General features: G+C 34.2%; 1 protein-coding gene across 9 annotated transcripts in view; it reads right to left on the bottom strand.

Moving 5' to 3' along the window:
* DOCK7 (dedicator of cytokinesis 7) overlaps positions 1-14,973 on the bottom strand; it is a 235,837-nt gene that overhangs the window by 47,019 nt on the left and 173,845 nt on the right. For 6 of the 9 annotated variants that reach the window (XM_032136373.2, XM_058430387.1, XM_032136376.2 and 3 more), the window contains 6 exons: positions 12,949-13,131; positions 12,704-12,839; positions 9,545-9,641; positions 6,947-7,043; positions 4,677-4,811; positions 3,624-3,776 (listed from right to left, as the gene is read on the bottom strand). In XM_032136373.2, coding sequence (XP_031992264.1) covers positions 3,624-3,776; positions 4,677-4,811; positions 6,947-7,043; positions 9,545-9,641; positions 12,704-12,839; positions 12,949-13,131 — 801 coding nt within the window. Of the gene's footprint in view, positions 1-3,623; positions 3,777-4,676; positions 4,812-6,946; positions 7,044-9,544; positions 9,642-12,676; positions 12,840-12,948; positions 13,132-14,973 lie in introns of all 9 variants that reach the window. The other 3 variants (XM_032136374.2, XM_032136378.2, XM_032136379.2) reach the window with 1 other exon arrangement.

Genomic DNA, 14,973 nt, shown 5'->3' with positions numbered 1-14,973 from the left:
GGAAACGCCGTCTCTATTTTTAAAAGGGGGGGGGGTGAGTGGGGTGGGCAGGGCGAGGTGGCTCACACCCGCAGTCCCAGCACTTCGGAAGGCCATGCAGGGAGGACTGCCTGAGCCTACGAGTTCAAGACCAGACTGGGCAACAAAGTGAGTTCCTGTCTCTACTAAAACAAACAAAAAGACACTTGGAGAATATTACTCCTAAGAACCTTGATGAGAACAATATTTAGCTAAATAAAAGATAATTACAGCCCCAAAAAACTGGTGGTAAGCAATATTTCATTTTACAACTAAGACTACGGACTAAGACTGAAATGTTACAGCTAAGAAAAACACTAGGAGGGTAAGAAAGGAGATGGAAAGAAGTACTTAACTATCTACAGTAGACATAAAACAAATAACATTATTTGAAGGTGGCAATTAAATCAAGTGAAGTACATGCAGACTCAGCAATACAAATGTAAACAGTAAAAAAGATACCTTTTTGAAATACTGAGGTACAAAGAATGATAGGGTAGAGGAGAGAAAAGAAAATCAGCAATTTTATCACTGTTCATTAAAGGGACTTAATAGATACTTGTCTCAAGTAGAGTTTCTCCATTTTTTTTCATTATTGTCCCCCTAATAAATCTTTTTGAACATTTTTTCTAATTATATCCCTATGATATTTTAATATCAGAGATGTATATATCTGTTTATGCACTCTATGTATTTCTGGATTTATATACACATAAGAAAGTAAATATAAAGCTTACTCTTTTTACTTGATGCAAGGTTATGAATGACTAGATAAAAATTTTAAGTTAAAAATCTGAAAATGATTTACATTTAGCTTATGTTTATAGGCTGGTTTTCTGAAAAACTTTTAATATAATCTTTTAGCTGAAATAAACTATATAATGTATAAAATTACACAAATAAATTAGCAACTTATATAACTACAAAACAAAAGCAGCAATGTAATCAATTTTTTAAACCATTCAAAACTGCTATTTATCCAGCAAAAGAAAGGAATTAAAAATTAATTTCTTAAAAATTATTTCAGTGAACTTTCACTATTTGCTTGATAGAAGGAAATAAGTTCTGGCTACTAGATACTCATTCATATATTGTTGACTTTTTTATTTTCAGCAAATGACATGATTAAAAATGGGTTGAATAACTTTTGTAGAATGAAGTAATAAATTGGAAAGTTTTTTCTTGGGCTTAATTTTCAAAGCCCAAGTCACACACGAATGCACTGAGAACCAAACATAAACAATATCCACAAGGCAGCCAATGGAAGCAACCTCTTGCCATATGACTGAGATCAAGCAATTGATTAAAAGTCTCCCAATCACAGTCATCTATTCTCCAGTTTTATAAGCCCAATTTCGCATACATGTTGTTTTTTGTTTATCTTCCATGAACTTAATGTCAATGCTGCTCATGTGATATCCAATAAGACCAATGAGAGAAATAAATACTAAGGAATGCCATGTTGTTGGGTAGTGTTGAGCTTTGGAGGACCATAAGCTAAGATTTTTCTCATCCTCCACAAAAACCAGTTTTAACTCCCTTGGTGGTAATTACTGCCCTGTCTGAGAATGCATGATCTAAAGAAATAGAGTACTAGGGGTATTACATAACTATAAAGGCAACCATTAGAGCAAAACCAGAAATTTTGCTAAATATGATAAACACTACATCCCCAAAACAAGGTAAACAAACCATATAGTGTAAGATGAAAACAACCAACACAATTTTTTTTAAAGGGGAGGCAAGAGGGAAAGGCATAACAAAATAATAAAATAGAATTCCAGGACATATGTAATATAATAACAAGTATGAAAGGTTTAATTCAATTAGAGGGTTGGATCACAAAGCAAAACTCAACTTTTATGTTGTATATGAGAGGCACATCTAAAATAAAGTGAAAATTAAAGAACAGGCAAAGGCAATTAAAGTAAGTTCAAATTAAAAAGAAAGCAGAGGTCAAAATCTTAATACCATAAGAGATGAAATTCAGGCCAAAAAATAAAATAGAATAAAGATTTTAAATAAAACCAAGACGAGTTCTTTTAAATTCCAAAGGAGAAAAACTCTTAAGAAGATATAGTAGTTATAAGTATTAGTACACCAAATAAAAGCTAAAGGAGAAACAGACAAACACAGTTATAGGCTTTACTTCTCCAAGTGGAACAAAAACAAGGATATGGAGAGACAGAATAATGTAATTAATAAGGTGTATTTGTCTAGTGTATGTTTAACTCAATATTCTGAAAACAGAACTACTTCCTTTTTAAAGATTTTTTTGTAGAACACTCATAAAAATGGATTATATTTAGACACACAAATACACAGATCCACAGTAAAGAAAGGGAGAAACAGAATATACATTGTACAATCACAATGTAATAAGGCTGAAAATTAACATAAAAAAACTTTTTTTTTTTTGAGACAGGATCTCACTCTGTCACTAAGGCTGAAGTACAGTGGTGTGTTCATAGCTCACTGCAACCTGACACTCCTGGGCTTAAAGGGATCCTCCCATCTCAGCCTCCTGAGTAGCTGGGACCACAGGCACAGGCCACCAAGCCCAGCTAGTATTATTTATTTTTTTGTAGAGATAGGGTTTTACTATGTTACCCAGGCTGGTCTCAAACTCCAGGCCTCAAGCAATCTTCCTTCCTCGGCCACCCAAAGTGTTGGGATTACACGTGTGAGCCACTGGAACCAGCCAAAACTTTGAAACAAAAAGGCTAGTAGCCAGGCGCGGTGGCTCACGCCTGTAATCCCAGCACTTTGGGAGGCTGAGGCAGGTGGATCACGAGGTCAGGAGATTGAGACCATCCTGGCTAACATGGTGAAACCCCATCTCTACCAAAAGTACAAAAAATTAGCCGGGCGTTGTGGCGGGCACCTGTAATCCCAGCTACTTGGGAGGCTTGAGGCAGGAGAATGGCGTGAACCTGGGAGGCGGAGCTTGCAGTGAGCCAAGATTGCGCCACTGCACTCCAGCCTGGGCGACTGAGCGAGACTCTGTCTCAAAAAAAAAAAAAAAAAAAAAAAAAGGCTAGTCAACTCTTTGGGTTAAAAAGAAAATACAAACACAAATGACAAGGTTACTAAATATCAGAACCAAGGAGATGCCAAAAATAGCACTTAAAGGAAAATTCAAGGCCTTAAATACTTACATAAGCAAAAATAAATGAACTAAATATTTGACTCAAAAAGAAAAAATATAACACATGAATATAACATATAATAAAAGACAAATGAAAAAATGGAATTCTTCAAAGGCTGTGACATGTAATTGCAAAATATCAAGCCAAGATACTTAAACTTGTATTTCTTTTTACTTAAGGACAATTAAAATTTAAAACTGCTCAATGTACATTTATATTCTAAGTCTGTATTAATATACATACATACATACATACATACATACGTACATATGATATGCACACAATTGGAGATTTGGATTTTTGTAAGATATATACAGAATGAGAAATATCAAGATAGCCTATGATTAGACTTAAAATATACAAAAAACTCCATGCTCTCCCAAAAACTGATTTAATAAGTATCAGAAGTTATATTTCATTATGAATACAGAGAATTTTCATGATAAAAATACTTACATTCCCAATCTCAAAGTTTTGCCTCATTAGTAGGTAAAGGGAGGCACTGGCGTGTGACCGTATAGTACCGATGCTACTGCTACAGTGTCGGAGAAGCCGGAGGCATAAATCAGCACACTGCTCTGTCTCTTCTTCAAATAAGAGTTCAGGAAACTGTAAAACAACAACAACAAACCACTACTGAATTTTTACAGTAAAAGTTCCTGAGATATGTTAATATAACCTGAACTGGAGATTTGTTAGTATAGCCCAGAAATTAAAAGAATGGTTAGCACAATATTAGCTAATGGTTAATAGTGTGAGACACAGAGTCAAACTGGGTTCGAATGCTGATTATTCCACTTACTTACTAGTAGTGGGACCTTGGACAAGTTTTCTCATCCACAAAATAGGCCTAATACTATATCTACAAGGGATTGTTGTGAAGGTTCTATCAGAATGTGCATGAAACACTTAGTAATCAACATATATAAATTCTATATTTATTACAAAATAATACATAAGTTATTTTCATCAAGATCTCTGCATTCCATCTTCTAGGATGATTAAAATGAAACAGCTACTTTCAAAATTTAAGAATATACATATTTCTAAGGGAAAACAAATATAAGAAGTAAACATTTAAAGCAGTTGAACAAACACATACCTTCTTTTCCATTCATCATAAAATAATTTCAGTGGGTTGAATTGTTTATATATTGAATTCTTTATAAATTGAGTTTTTTAAAAAAACAGAACCAAGTGAAGAGAAAACAAGAGAAGCCCCATATTTAAGATTGGCTATTAATTTCAGGCCCTTCTCCACATCCAAGTTACTGTTTTTTAAACCAGAACTGGTTAAAGGTGATTCGAATAAATGAAAAATTCCAAAAGACAGGCAGCAGTAGAGAGGCAAAGAAGAATCAAGGGTCTTAGGTTATTATTTAAATTTTAACTACACATATTCATTAATATATTACTACATATATTAACCAATGAATGTGTCAAATGATCTTAGACAATGTTAATAAAGAAAACAAAGTCTGACAACACTGCAGGTACAAAATAACCTACCTTTGAAACCAAGGCTCTCTGTGTAGCAAAACAGTGTTGTAGATACACTGCACTTTGGTTACAGGCCATGCTGTGTAGTAGCACTTTTAGCACTCCACCAAGAACGCTCTCTTTGGATTCCGTTACAGAAACGGTCTGCAATTTAAAAATAAACAAATAAAATAGAGATGTACGTGCAATCTAGTTAGGGAGGTTACAGGCCTCCCTATGTATAAAGGCCTCCCTATATGTATAAATAAAGTTTTAAAAGATAAAAAAATGAAAACATAAGATCTAGGATGGCTTCAAGAAGGAGCTAAGCAGGATTTGAATAAGAAAAGGGGGAAAAGAATAAATATAATTTAAATGAGAAAAAAGAGGAGTAAGATACAATGGCAAGAAATTGTAAGGTGTGTTTTAGGAAAATTAGTAAGTAAATTTGAATTGACTTGAGGTTCATGTAGAAAATAACTAGAGATAAAGCTGAAAAATAGAGTGGTGCCTAGAGCAAAAAATGTTGGTGGTACACAACATTCTTTTCTTCTTTAATAATTGAAATCCAGAATTTTAGCTGAAGACTTTGAATCTGGCTACAGAGAGAGGTGAACAAAAGAGAAGTTTCATCTTCTGAGTCATGCCCTTAAAAAAAGAAATGTACTCTGTCCCTGCTGTTTCTTTTCACTGAATGAAATACAGACATGATGGCTGCAGCTCAAGCAACCATCTTGGGATTAGGTATCTTGGACTTACTATATTTTTTCTATTTTTAAAACTTTAGTCAGGAAAATGACTGAGAAAATCTTTTTTTTGTTTTTGAGATGGAGTCTCACTCTGTCACCCAGGCTGAAGTGCAGTGGCTTGATCTTGGCTCACTGCAACCTCCGCCGCCTGGCTTCAAGCAATTCTTGTGCCTCAGCCTCCTGAGTAGCTAGGATTACAGGTGCGTGCCACCACACCCGGCTAATTTTTTTATTTTTAGTAGAGTCAGGGTTGGCTGGGTGCAGTGGCTCACGCCTGTAATCCTCACACGTTGGGAGGCTGAGGTGGGTGGATCATCTGAGGTCAGGAGTTCAAGACCAGCCTGACCAACATGGAGAAACCGTCTCTACTAAAAATACAAAATTAGCTGGGCGTGGTGGCGCATGCCTGTAATCCCAGCTACTTGGGAGGCTGAGGCAAGAGAATCACTTGAACCCGGGAGGCGGAGGTTGTGGTGAGCTGAGATTGCGCCACTGCACTCCAGCCTGGGCAACAAGAGCAAAACTCCATCTCAAAAATAAATAAATAAATAAATAAATAAAATAGAGTAGAGTCAGAGTTTTGCCATGTTGACTAGGCTGGTCTTGAACTCCTGACTTGAAGGAGTTCCCTCCACCCACTTCAGCTTCCCAAATTGCTGGGATTACAGGCGTAAGCCACCAGGCCCAGCCATAAAATACTTTTAAAGGAAAAGTCTCACGAAAATGTACAGAATGGATGGTGGGAAGAATACAGAGTGAGTTATCATGAAGTAGGTGGCCATTGTAATAGCACTGAAATATGAACCTGGCAGAGTAGTGGTAGTAGAAAAGGAATGGAAGGAATAGATAGGTGAGAGATATATTTACTAAAACATCTGAAAGATCTGGCTAACTGATTTGAATCCTGGCTCTTCTACATACTAGCTGCGTCATTATGGGCAGTTATTTAACATCTTTGTGCCTAAGTGTTCTCATCTACCAGATGAGGATACTGACAGTTTCAATGCCATGAGTTTCTTAGAAGGATCAAAGGAGTTAATATTTGTAAAGTGCTTAGGACAATGTTTAACACAGAAAAAACTAAATGAATGTCAGCTATCACATTGTTACTACAGGATAATACTGCCCAGAGGGCTACTGTTAGGACCCAACATGATGATTATAGATAGAGCCTGAAACATTGCTGTGGTATACAGAGGATACTGCATAAACCCAGTGTATCTATATGTAGCTATAGCTATACATGCATGTTGAATCTCACCTGATGGCAGAACATCCAACTATTAATACTCAGAGGATATTTGGAAATGCAAGACTAGGCCATCAAGGGGAAAGACAAAGAGATAAAGATTTCATAATCATCCTCCATGAAGAAACAGTTGAAGCTATGGGAATTTATAATTACAGAGAATCTCAGAATGCTTGGAACAAAACTTTTTGGAACTACTAATATTTAATAAAATGTAATTTTATGGCTCACAGTAAATACTTTTCCCTCCAACCTCAATTTACCAAATCTGTATTTTAAATTTCTCTTCTTTGCATTCTTACCTGAACAACAATCTCTAATGTATCTAAAATGATTAGGTTTGCTTCTGTAGCCAGGTTTCCATCAATCAGTGCTTCGTGTTCAATCTCTGCTCTTGATCTAATACAAAATATTGTAAGAAATCATATTTATCGTTTTGAAAACCACAATTCTGAAAAGACTTAAGGATGCATAGAAATAAAAAATTTCAAACCATTTTCAATATTTGATAAAAAATTACAAGAAAATAAGAAAAAAGGCAATAGTTTACACATTTACGTGGCTTTTTTGTTTACCATGACAATACACATTTTCTCACCCCATTACAGAAGCGTAATGCCACTAAAAGCATAAATGTTTATGTTTTAACTTTCAAACATGCAGCAGACAGTTTTATTCTAAGTGACACCGACACTAGGTGGTGCTATGTGGGCTTGTATTTAGGACTGCTTCATGGAAAACAACATTCAAATATTTAGTATTCATCTTACTATTTCAAATATTTCCAATGTCTGTATTCAGGATAAATGTACTTATTTTGTCTAAGGTTTCATCTAATTTTCCCCCAATTTTTTTATATAAATATGCTCAGATGATAATTTAACTCTTCAGTGAGACTAGATGGAATCACTCACTGGAAACAAAACAAATTTTGGGAAAAAAGGATGTGAGGTGACAAATATGCTAGTTAGCTTGCCTGTGGTAATCATTTCACAATTGTACACATATATTAAAAGATCATGTTATATGCTGTAAATATACACAGTTTTGTCAATTATAACTCAAGCTAGAAAAAAAAAGAACAGTTTGATGCAATAAAGTGGTTTACTTAAATACTAATATTTATAAAAATATCATTTAATACAAATAAAAATGTAAGGATAATTATACATGATTGATGAATATAGCTGAGATTTTTGTTTTAGCAATAATAGATATACAGACACCATATATTACACCAAAGTAGACAAAATAACACATAAAGTACAAGGCCATATTAAACACTAACTTTTCTAAGTTTTTAGATCTGTAAGTCTGTGAATCTTTATTATTACCACTAAGGAGAATACTTCATTAGTTTACATTTTACAAATTGAATTTAAGAATAAAAGCACTTTGAGAGGCTGAGGTAGGGGATCCTTGACACCAGGAGTTAAGAGACCAGCCTGCACAACATGGCAAAACCCTGTCTCTACAAAAAAATACAAAAATTATCTGGGCGTGGTAGTGCACAGCTGTAGTCCCAGCTACTTGGGAGGCTGAGGTGGGAGGCTCACCTAAGCCCAGGAGGTCAAGGCTGCAGTGAGTCATGATCGTGCCACTGCACTTTGGCCTGAGTGACAGAGTGAGACTTTGTCTCAAAAAAAAAAAAAAAAAGAATACAATTATCAAAATTAAACTGGAAAATAAAATATTTAATGTTCAAACTTAAAATTTCCAGTGACATTTTATAAAGAAACATAAGATGGTTTAAACAAAAAGAATCAGGAGAACACCAAAAAAGTCTCCCTCAAAACACAGCAAGATAAGCCAAGAGAACACGTTCTACAAATGCAGAAATAAAGCACTATACTGATAGTATAGCACCTGGCTACTCTGTGATTTCTAAAAAATAACACATGTAGAAAAACCATCAGAGAAATAGATTTGGACAGACAGAGAAAAGGAAAGGAAAGCACACATTCCAAGGTTAAGAATTTTAATATATTTATATTACATTCAATATCTGATTATTTCAAGCTCTCATACATATGGTACTGAAACTTGTTTCTCTGCTGGCTCTCACTTGTTTCCTCTGTTTTATGATTTTACTGTCTGTGAGAAAATATTGTGAAAGTTTACTTGTGAGAATCTTCTGAGGCTTGGGCTGATGATGGTTCTCAGGTAAGGTAATCAATCATCTTGGTTTGCCTTAGGACAGGACTAAGGGGCTCCCTGGGATGTGGGACAATCAGTGCTGTAACTGGGAGGGTGCTAGGCAAACCTGAAATGAGTCCGTCACTCCATTCTCAAAGTTTTATGGGCCAGTGAAGCTACTTGCGGGCTAACTTATAATTATAAATTCTCAAAAAAAAAAAAATTTTAGCCCCTTGACTCAGTGCCAAATCTCAAGCCAGGCAAGTTTACCTGCAGCCACTTGGGCAGTGAGAAGACTCATGTAAGTGCATTGTAGGTATTTATGGCAGTAGGATCAGTCAATGTATCAAGTCTGCCTTCATGCTAGCAACAGAAGACCTGTATTGTTTTGTCTTTCTTGAATTATATTACAAGCTCCATAAGGACAAATGTCAGGTTTTTGATTCTTTGTAATATTTGAAATATTAGTTCAATGTGACACCTAATATATGTTAAAAAGAATAGTTGCTGAATGCATTTTCCAAGAGGATGTTTTAGAGAAAACAGTTTAAAATATAACATTTTGCCTTACTATACCACATGAGAAGTTCTTCCTCCAAATCTTTTTAAATCTAAAATTTTTAAATTAAATATTTTGTTCTCTAAGACAATATATTTATTAAATGTAAATACTAAATATAAATATAAAGTAAAAGTTATCATCTTCCTCTTGCATTTTAAAATTCAACCACCCATCAGTAACATAAAATAGAAAGCTCTATTACTTGTCAAGCTTCTCTGTGTTTTGACGCCAGTGAGTCATATCTTTTCTCCACCTCAAATTTTCTTGACTTCCAAAGGCACTTCCAGATGGGCTTCTCTCTGTCAAATAAATTTCAAAACCAATTTTCAAATGTTATTTCAGTTGGGCCACATATATGTATACTTGCAATCATGTAAGAAATATCATACAACAATAATTTGCGCAAGCCATTTTATCCTCAGTACAAGTGGAAAAACCTGACAATGGTGCTTTTTATTAAAAATTTTCACATAATTTCAGAAGAAATGTACTTGCTATATGCAGTATCTTTTTTTTTTTAAAACAATACCCATTTAAATAAGCAAATGTTCTAACATTGATTTTCTTAAAATCTTAACCATGGCTTATACGGCCTTATATGATATGACTTTATTTCCTACCATTCTTCCTCTTGCTTACCGCTTTCTGTTATCCTTGCAAATCTATCAGTATATATGCTGACTATGCTTCTGACTTACAACCTGTGCAATGGTTGTTGTTCCTTTTTCCTAATTGTTCTTCTCACAAATTTTCATTTATCGCCTCCTTAGAAAGGGCTCCCACTCTCCAATACCTCCTTTTCCTTTTCTTTTGCTTTGTTCCTTTCCGTAACACTTAGGACCACAAGCATATAAGCTCCTTAAGAACAGAAATGATATGTACTTTGTCCAGCATGTTATGTCTAGGCTGATAAAGTGGTTTCTAGGTTTGAAGGCAGACTGCATGTATGGGTTCCTTTAAGGGGTGGCAGCAATAGAAATGATTCATACGAATCCATTAGAAGTCCGGACAGCATTGAGAATGTGGAGAATATACAAATATACATTTAAACAATGGACTCATTCATAATTTCAAACTTTCAACTACAAAACTGCTTGTTTTTGAAAAAGATAAGACTTTAAATTGGTTGAGAGGATGGAAGAATAATGAAAGTAAAAGTTCAGAGTTCAAATTTTTAAAAATACTGAAAAACAAATACAAAAGAATACAACTATACATACGTCAATTAAAGAAATACAAAAAATACTGAGAAATAAGAATCATTTCCTGTACAATAAAGGACACGGCTCTATTTCTTCTAATTTCTTTCCCTTTCCTTTCCTTTTTTTCCTTATCTCTTTCCCTTTTTTAAATTTTGAAATCCGTGTCTTTAAGAAATTTATGGAAAAAAAAAGATATGCCTATATTAAGATAGTTAGCAAAATTAACTATAATATTCTATCATTTACATTTTTCCCACGAAACTCTCAATAGTTAATAATGTCTTAGAACTGAAAGTTAAGAAAAAGAAAAGAATGTCTATTAGTAGACCTAATAAGCCAATGTCTATTATTGACCTAGCTTAAATGTAGAAATGTAAATAAGAATTACAAAACAAGTAAGAATTACAAGAATTATAAGACAAGAAGACTTCAATTCTTATATTCAAACAATGATAAGATTTCCTGAGGCCACAGGTTAAAAAATGTAACAAGTATATTGTTAATAGTTCCATTCTCCCCAAAAACAAACCTCAGGGCTGTGGTATAATAGAAAGAATGCTAAATTAGAAATAAAAAAGTCCTGGTTCTGTCTTTGTTTATGATCTTAGGCAAAGTTATTTACTTCTCTGTGTTTTATTTTCTTAATCTAAAAGATGACTATAATTATTCATTAGGTTTTGGTAATAATTAAATGATCTCAGTAAAAGTTGATTTTTATACTTTTTCAGAGGGTTTCTATATACAATGAATGAAAACCCAAAAGTACACCATAAATTGTATATAACTAAAGTGAAAAAATGGTGCTCTATTAATTTTTTTAAAGGCAAAGACTGTGCCTTTTCATTATTACAAAACATAGTATATAAATGATACTTAAATAGATGATTATTATGCTAATGAACTGTCAGAAAACAATTAAAAATCCATTCACACTTACATTCATATTTTAAGTCAACAAATACACATTGTGCTGCTGGCATGTATCATCTACACAGATGACCAACCCATGGCCTTGGCCTTAAGAAACTCTTAGCAACAGTATTGTCTGTATGTCACTTTAGAATTTACAAAACGTTTCTGCATATATGGTTACTATAAAGATGATAAGATCAGTTAGTTACACTATCTTTTAAATTCTGAAAACAATCACAAATTTATAAGGAAAAAGAAGATGGGGAGATTAAGTGACTTGGCCAAGGTTATTTGGCTAATGGGTAGTAGACCTGGGATTAGAAAACCAGTCTCAAATGCTACTAAACTGTTTTGTCTCACTGATATTTGAGTTTGATGGGCAATATTTTTGCCTTATATACAGGGCATATTAATTCATTTTGCAAATAAAGAGTAAAAACAGGCCAGACATGGTGGCTCACAGCACCGTGAGAGGCCAAGGTAGGAGGATCACTTGAGCTCAGGAATTCAAGACTAGCCTGGGCAATACAGTGAGACCCTGTTTCTAAAAAAAAAAAAAAAAAAAAAAAAATTACTTGGGCATGGTGGCACACACCTGTAGTCCCAGCTACCAGGGTAGGTGTGTATTGGGGGATGAAGGTATAAAAATTGCTTGGGCGAGGGAGGTCAATGCTGCAGTAAGCCACGATCACATGACTGCACTCCAGCTTGGGTGACAGAGTGAGAATCTGTCTCAATTAAAAAAAAAAAAAGTAAAAATAGATGTTACATAGAATGATCCCTAATGTAAACTATGGACTCTGGGTGATGATGTGTTAATGTAGGTTCACCAGTTACAACAAATGCACTACTCTGATGGGGGATGTTAATAACGGGGGAGGCTATGCATACTAAGGGGTATATGGGAAATCTCTCTATCTTTGCTCAGTTTTGCTGTGAACTTAAAACTGGTCTACAAAAATAAAGTCTATTTAAAAAGGGAGGATGGATGCTATTAATCACATAAGGACTTTCTAGAGAAGACTTTCTAGAGAAAACTGGGGGGTATGGTGACTCACTTTAAATCAGAATTCTAACTTGTATTACTGCAGAGAAATGCTTATTCAAGTTAATTCACAGTTACACTTAAAACACTTTTTAAAAAGCATTGGATTGACACTGAAGACTAGCAACAATGATCATTACAATATATAACTCAAGGAAATTGAAGAAATTCTCACCAGGAGGAGAAGCTATTGTGTACGTACCGAGCTGTCCTCGGCTTCGGCGTACCATTTCTTGTCTGGCACCTATGCTCCCAAGAATAGCTTCTTCAAGCTTTGCTCTCATGTCTTTTGATTTCTTAAAGGTCAAGCTATTCATTCGTTCAAACACTTTTTTCCCCTAAAATGTAAACATTAGAAGAGAAGAGGTATTGAGGAAATTTTCTTCTATTTTTTCCACATTATGTTTCTCCTTTCTTGTTCTTTGCAATGGTACAATGACCACTTACTTTATACTCAAAGCAAGACACACAGAGATAAAGCAGATCTAATAGCCGGTTTAGCTGCAAGACTGAGAGATCTGTAAACCACTTCTGTAGAACTGTTTCATCTGCATTTTTGAGAACCCAAAGTAGACAGATCAAAAGGCTTCGACTTGATTCTGCTGAAAAGGTAGTGTGTTGTCTTCCACTCTGAAAATAAAGAGCAGTAGAATGAGACAGATTGATCAAAGACCATTTCTTGTTTTTTGGCTATCAATTGTTTTCTTCTAAAAACAATAAAACAAAAGTTGCTTAAAAATAATACAATTAAAAAGAACCATTTGACTTAGACAACACTTGTATAAAAGGATCATATATAACCTTAAGGTTAAGAGCCTGAAGTTTAATGAACTTTTCCTGGTAATAGAAGTTTGTTTTAATCTACTGCATGACTGTCAGCAGGGGATAAATAAATGTTAATAAAAAACATAAAGATAAAAACTAAAAGATTCTAGCATTAAAAACTAAAAGATATATATCACAGAATATCAGATATAATGAAAATAAAGGAAAAAAGCAACTGACTCACACAGTAAATAAGAGTGGGCTAAGAGTAGAAAGTAATGACAAAATCGTGTATGTCAGACTTAGAAGACTATTGTTTTTAAACAAGCACCACTGATACAAAAAGGAAAAGTCTTAGGCTATATAGAAGTAAAAAGCTATTTCTACTTATAGCATATAAGGTTGAAACACTATTTTTAATCATCAATCTATATTAGTATATAGTATGTAAAACAGAAATGAAAAACTACACTTACAGTACCACTTATTGGACATATTTACAGTACCACTTATTGGACATATACTCTGTTTCAGCCATCATACTAAGCATTTTACATACATTATTTGATTTAGTCCTCCAACAGTATTACCAAGCAGGTTGTATCATCCCAATTTTACAGATAAGAATACAGATGATAATAATAATAATGATGATGACAAAAAATAAAATTTGAAACGTGCAAGAAACTATGCTCATCAGGTTTTATTTAGCTCTCACAACAACTGTAAACTATAACATTAACTATTATTATTATTAGTTTACAGGTAAGAAAACTGAAGGCTAGAGATTAATTTGTCTTACTATACCAAGAAAGGGTAAAGCTAGGATTTTAGTCCAGGTTAACCGGACTCCAAAGCCCATACTCTTCACTATTATACGATGTTCTAATACTCGGCTGACAAATATACTAACCAAAAATGAGGAAGAAGTAGAGGGGATGTTGAGAGGAAAGACATAGGAAAGCTGAACATACACAACTGTTGAAGTCATGATCTCAACTACCTCACCAATCTTCCTTCTATAGTGGATGATAATTAATGATCAAATGCTTTATGTGTATTAACTTATTTATCCTTCACAATCACTCAAAGAAATAAGTAATATTACTCACCTCATCTTACAGAAAAAAAAAAAAAAAAAAAACAACCTGACCACCAGAAGTATTTTGTAATAAGAGGTGGGACAAGAATTTCAACACAGAAAGTGTGGATCCCGAGACACAAGCTCCAAGCTCGTATCCACTTTGTTTACTGCCTCTTATGGCTGCCCATGCATATAAGTGAATTCACCCACATAAGCTTGCTTAACTATTTTGCTATACTGCTTCTGAGCTGGGTACAAAAGAACTTTGACCCTCATCCCTAAATCCACAATTGTTCTCATAAGGAAAATGCTCCTTTATTTTAAAGACACACACTTTTTATAGCCGAACTTTCAGATACGCATAAATACACAGCACTGACTGAATTTTCAAGTACCTATTTTTTAGAAATACAATAAAAAATTATTCTCATCTTGACAAACAGGCATACACTGACATCTCATATTCCCACATAAATTGCCAGTAACACAGTGACATCTTTTGGAAGAATTAAGACAAACATGAAAAAGACTAAGTAATGTAAAGATGTCAGTTTTCCATCAAATTGTTCTATAGGATCAATGCAATTCTAATCAAAATCCCAGTCAGGTTTCCCTGGACTTTG

Source organism: Hylobates moloch, unplaced genomic scaffold (genome assembly GCF_009828535.3).
Source record: "Hylobates moloch isolate HMO894 unplaced genomic scaffold, HMol_V3 SCAFFOLD_18, whole genome shotgun sequence".
Taxonomy (NCBI): Eukaryota; Metazoa; Chordata; class Mammalia; order Primates; family Hylobatidae; genus Hylobates; species Hylobates moloch.
The sequence above is the reverse complement of the archived record's forward strand: the minus strand, read 5'-3'. Positions and strand labels throughout refer to the sequence as shown.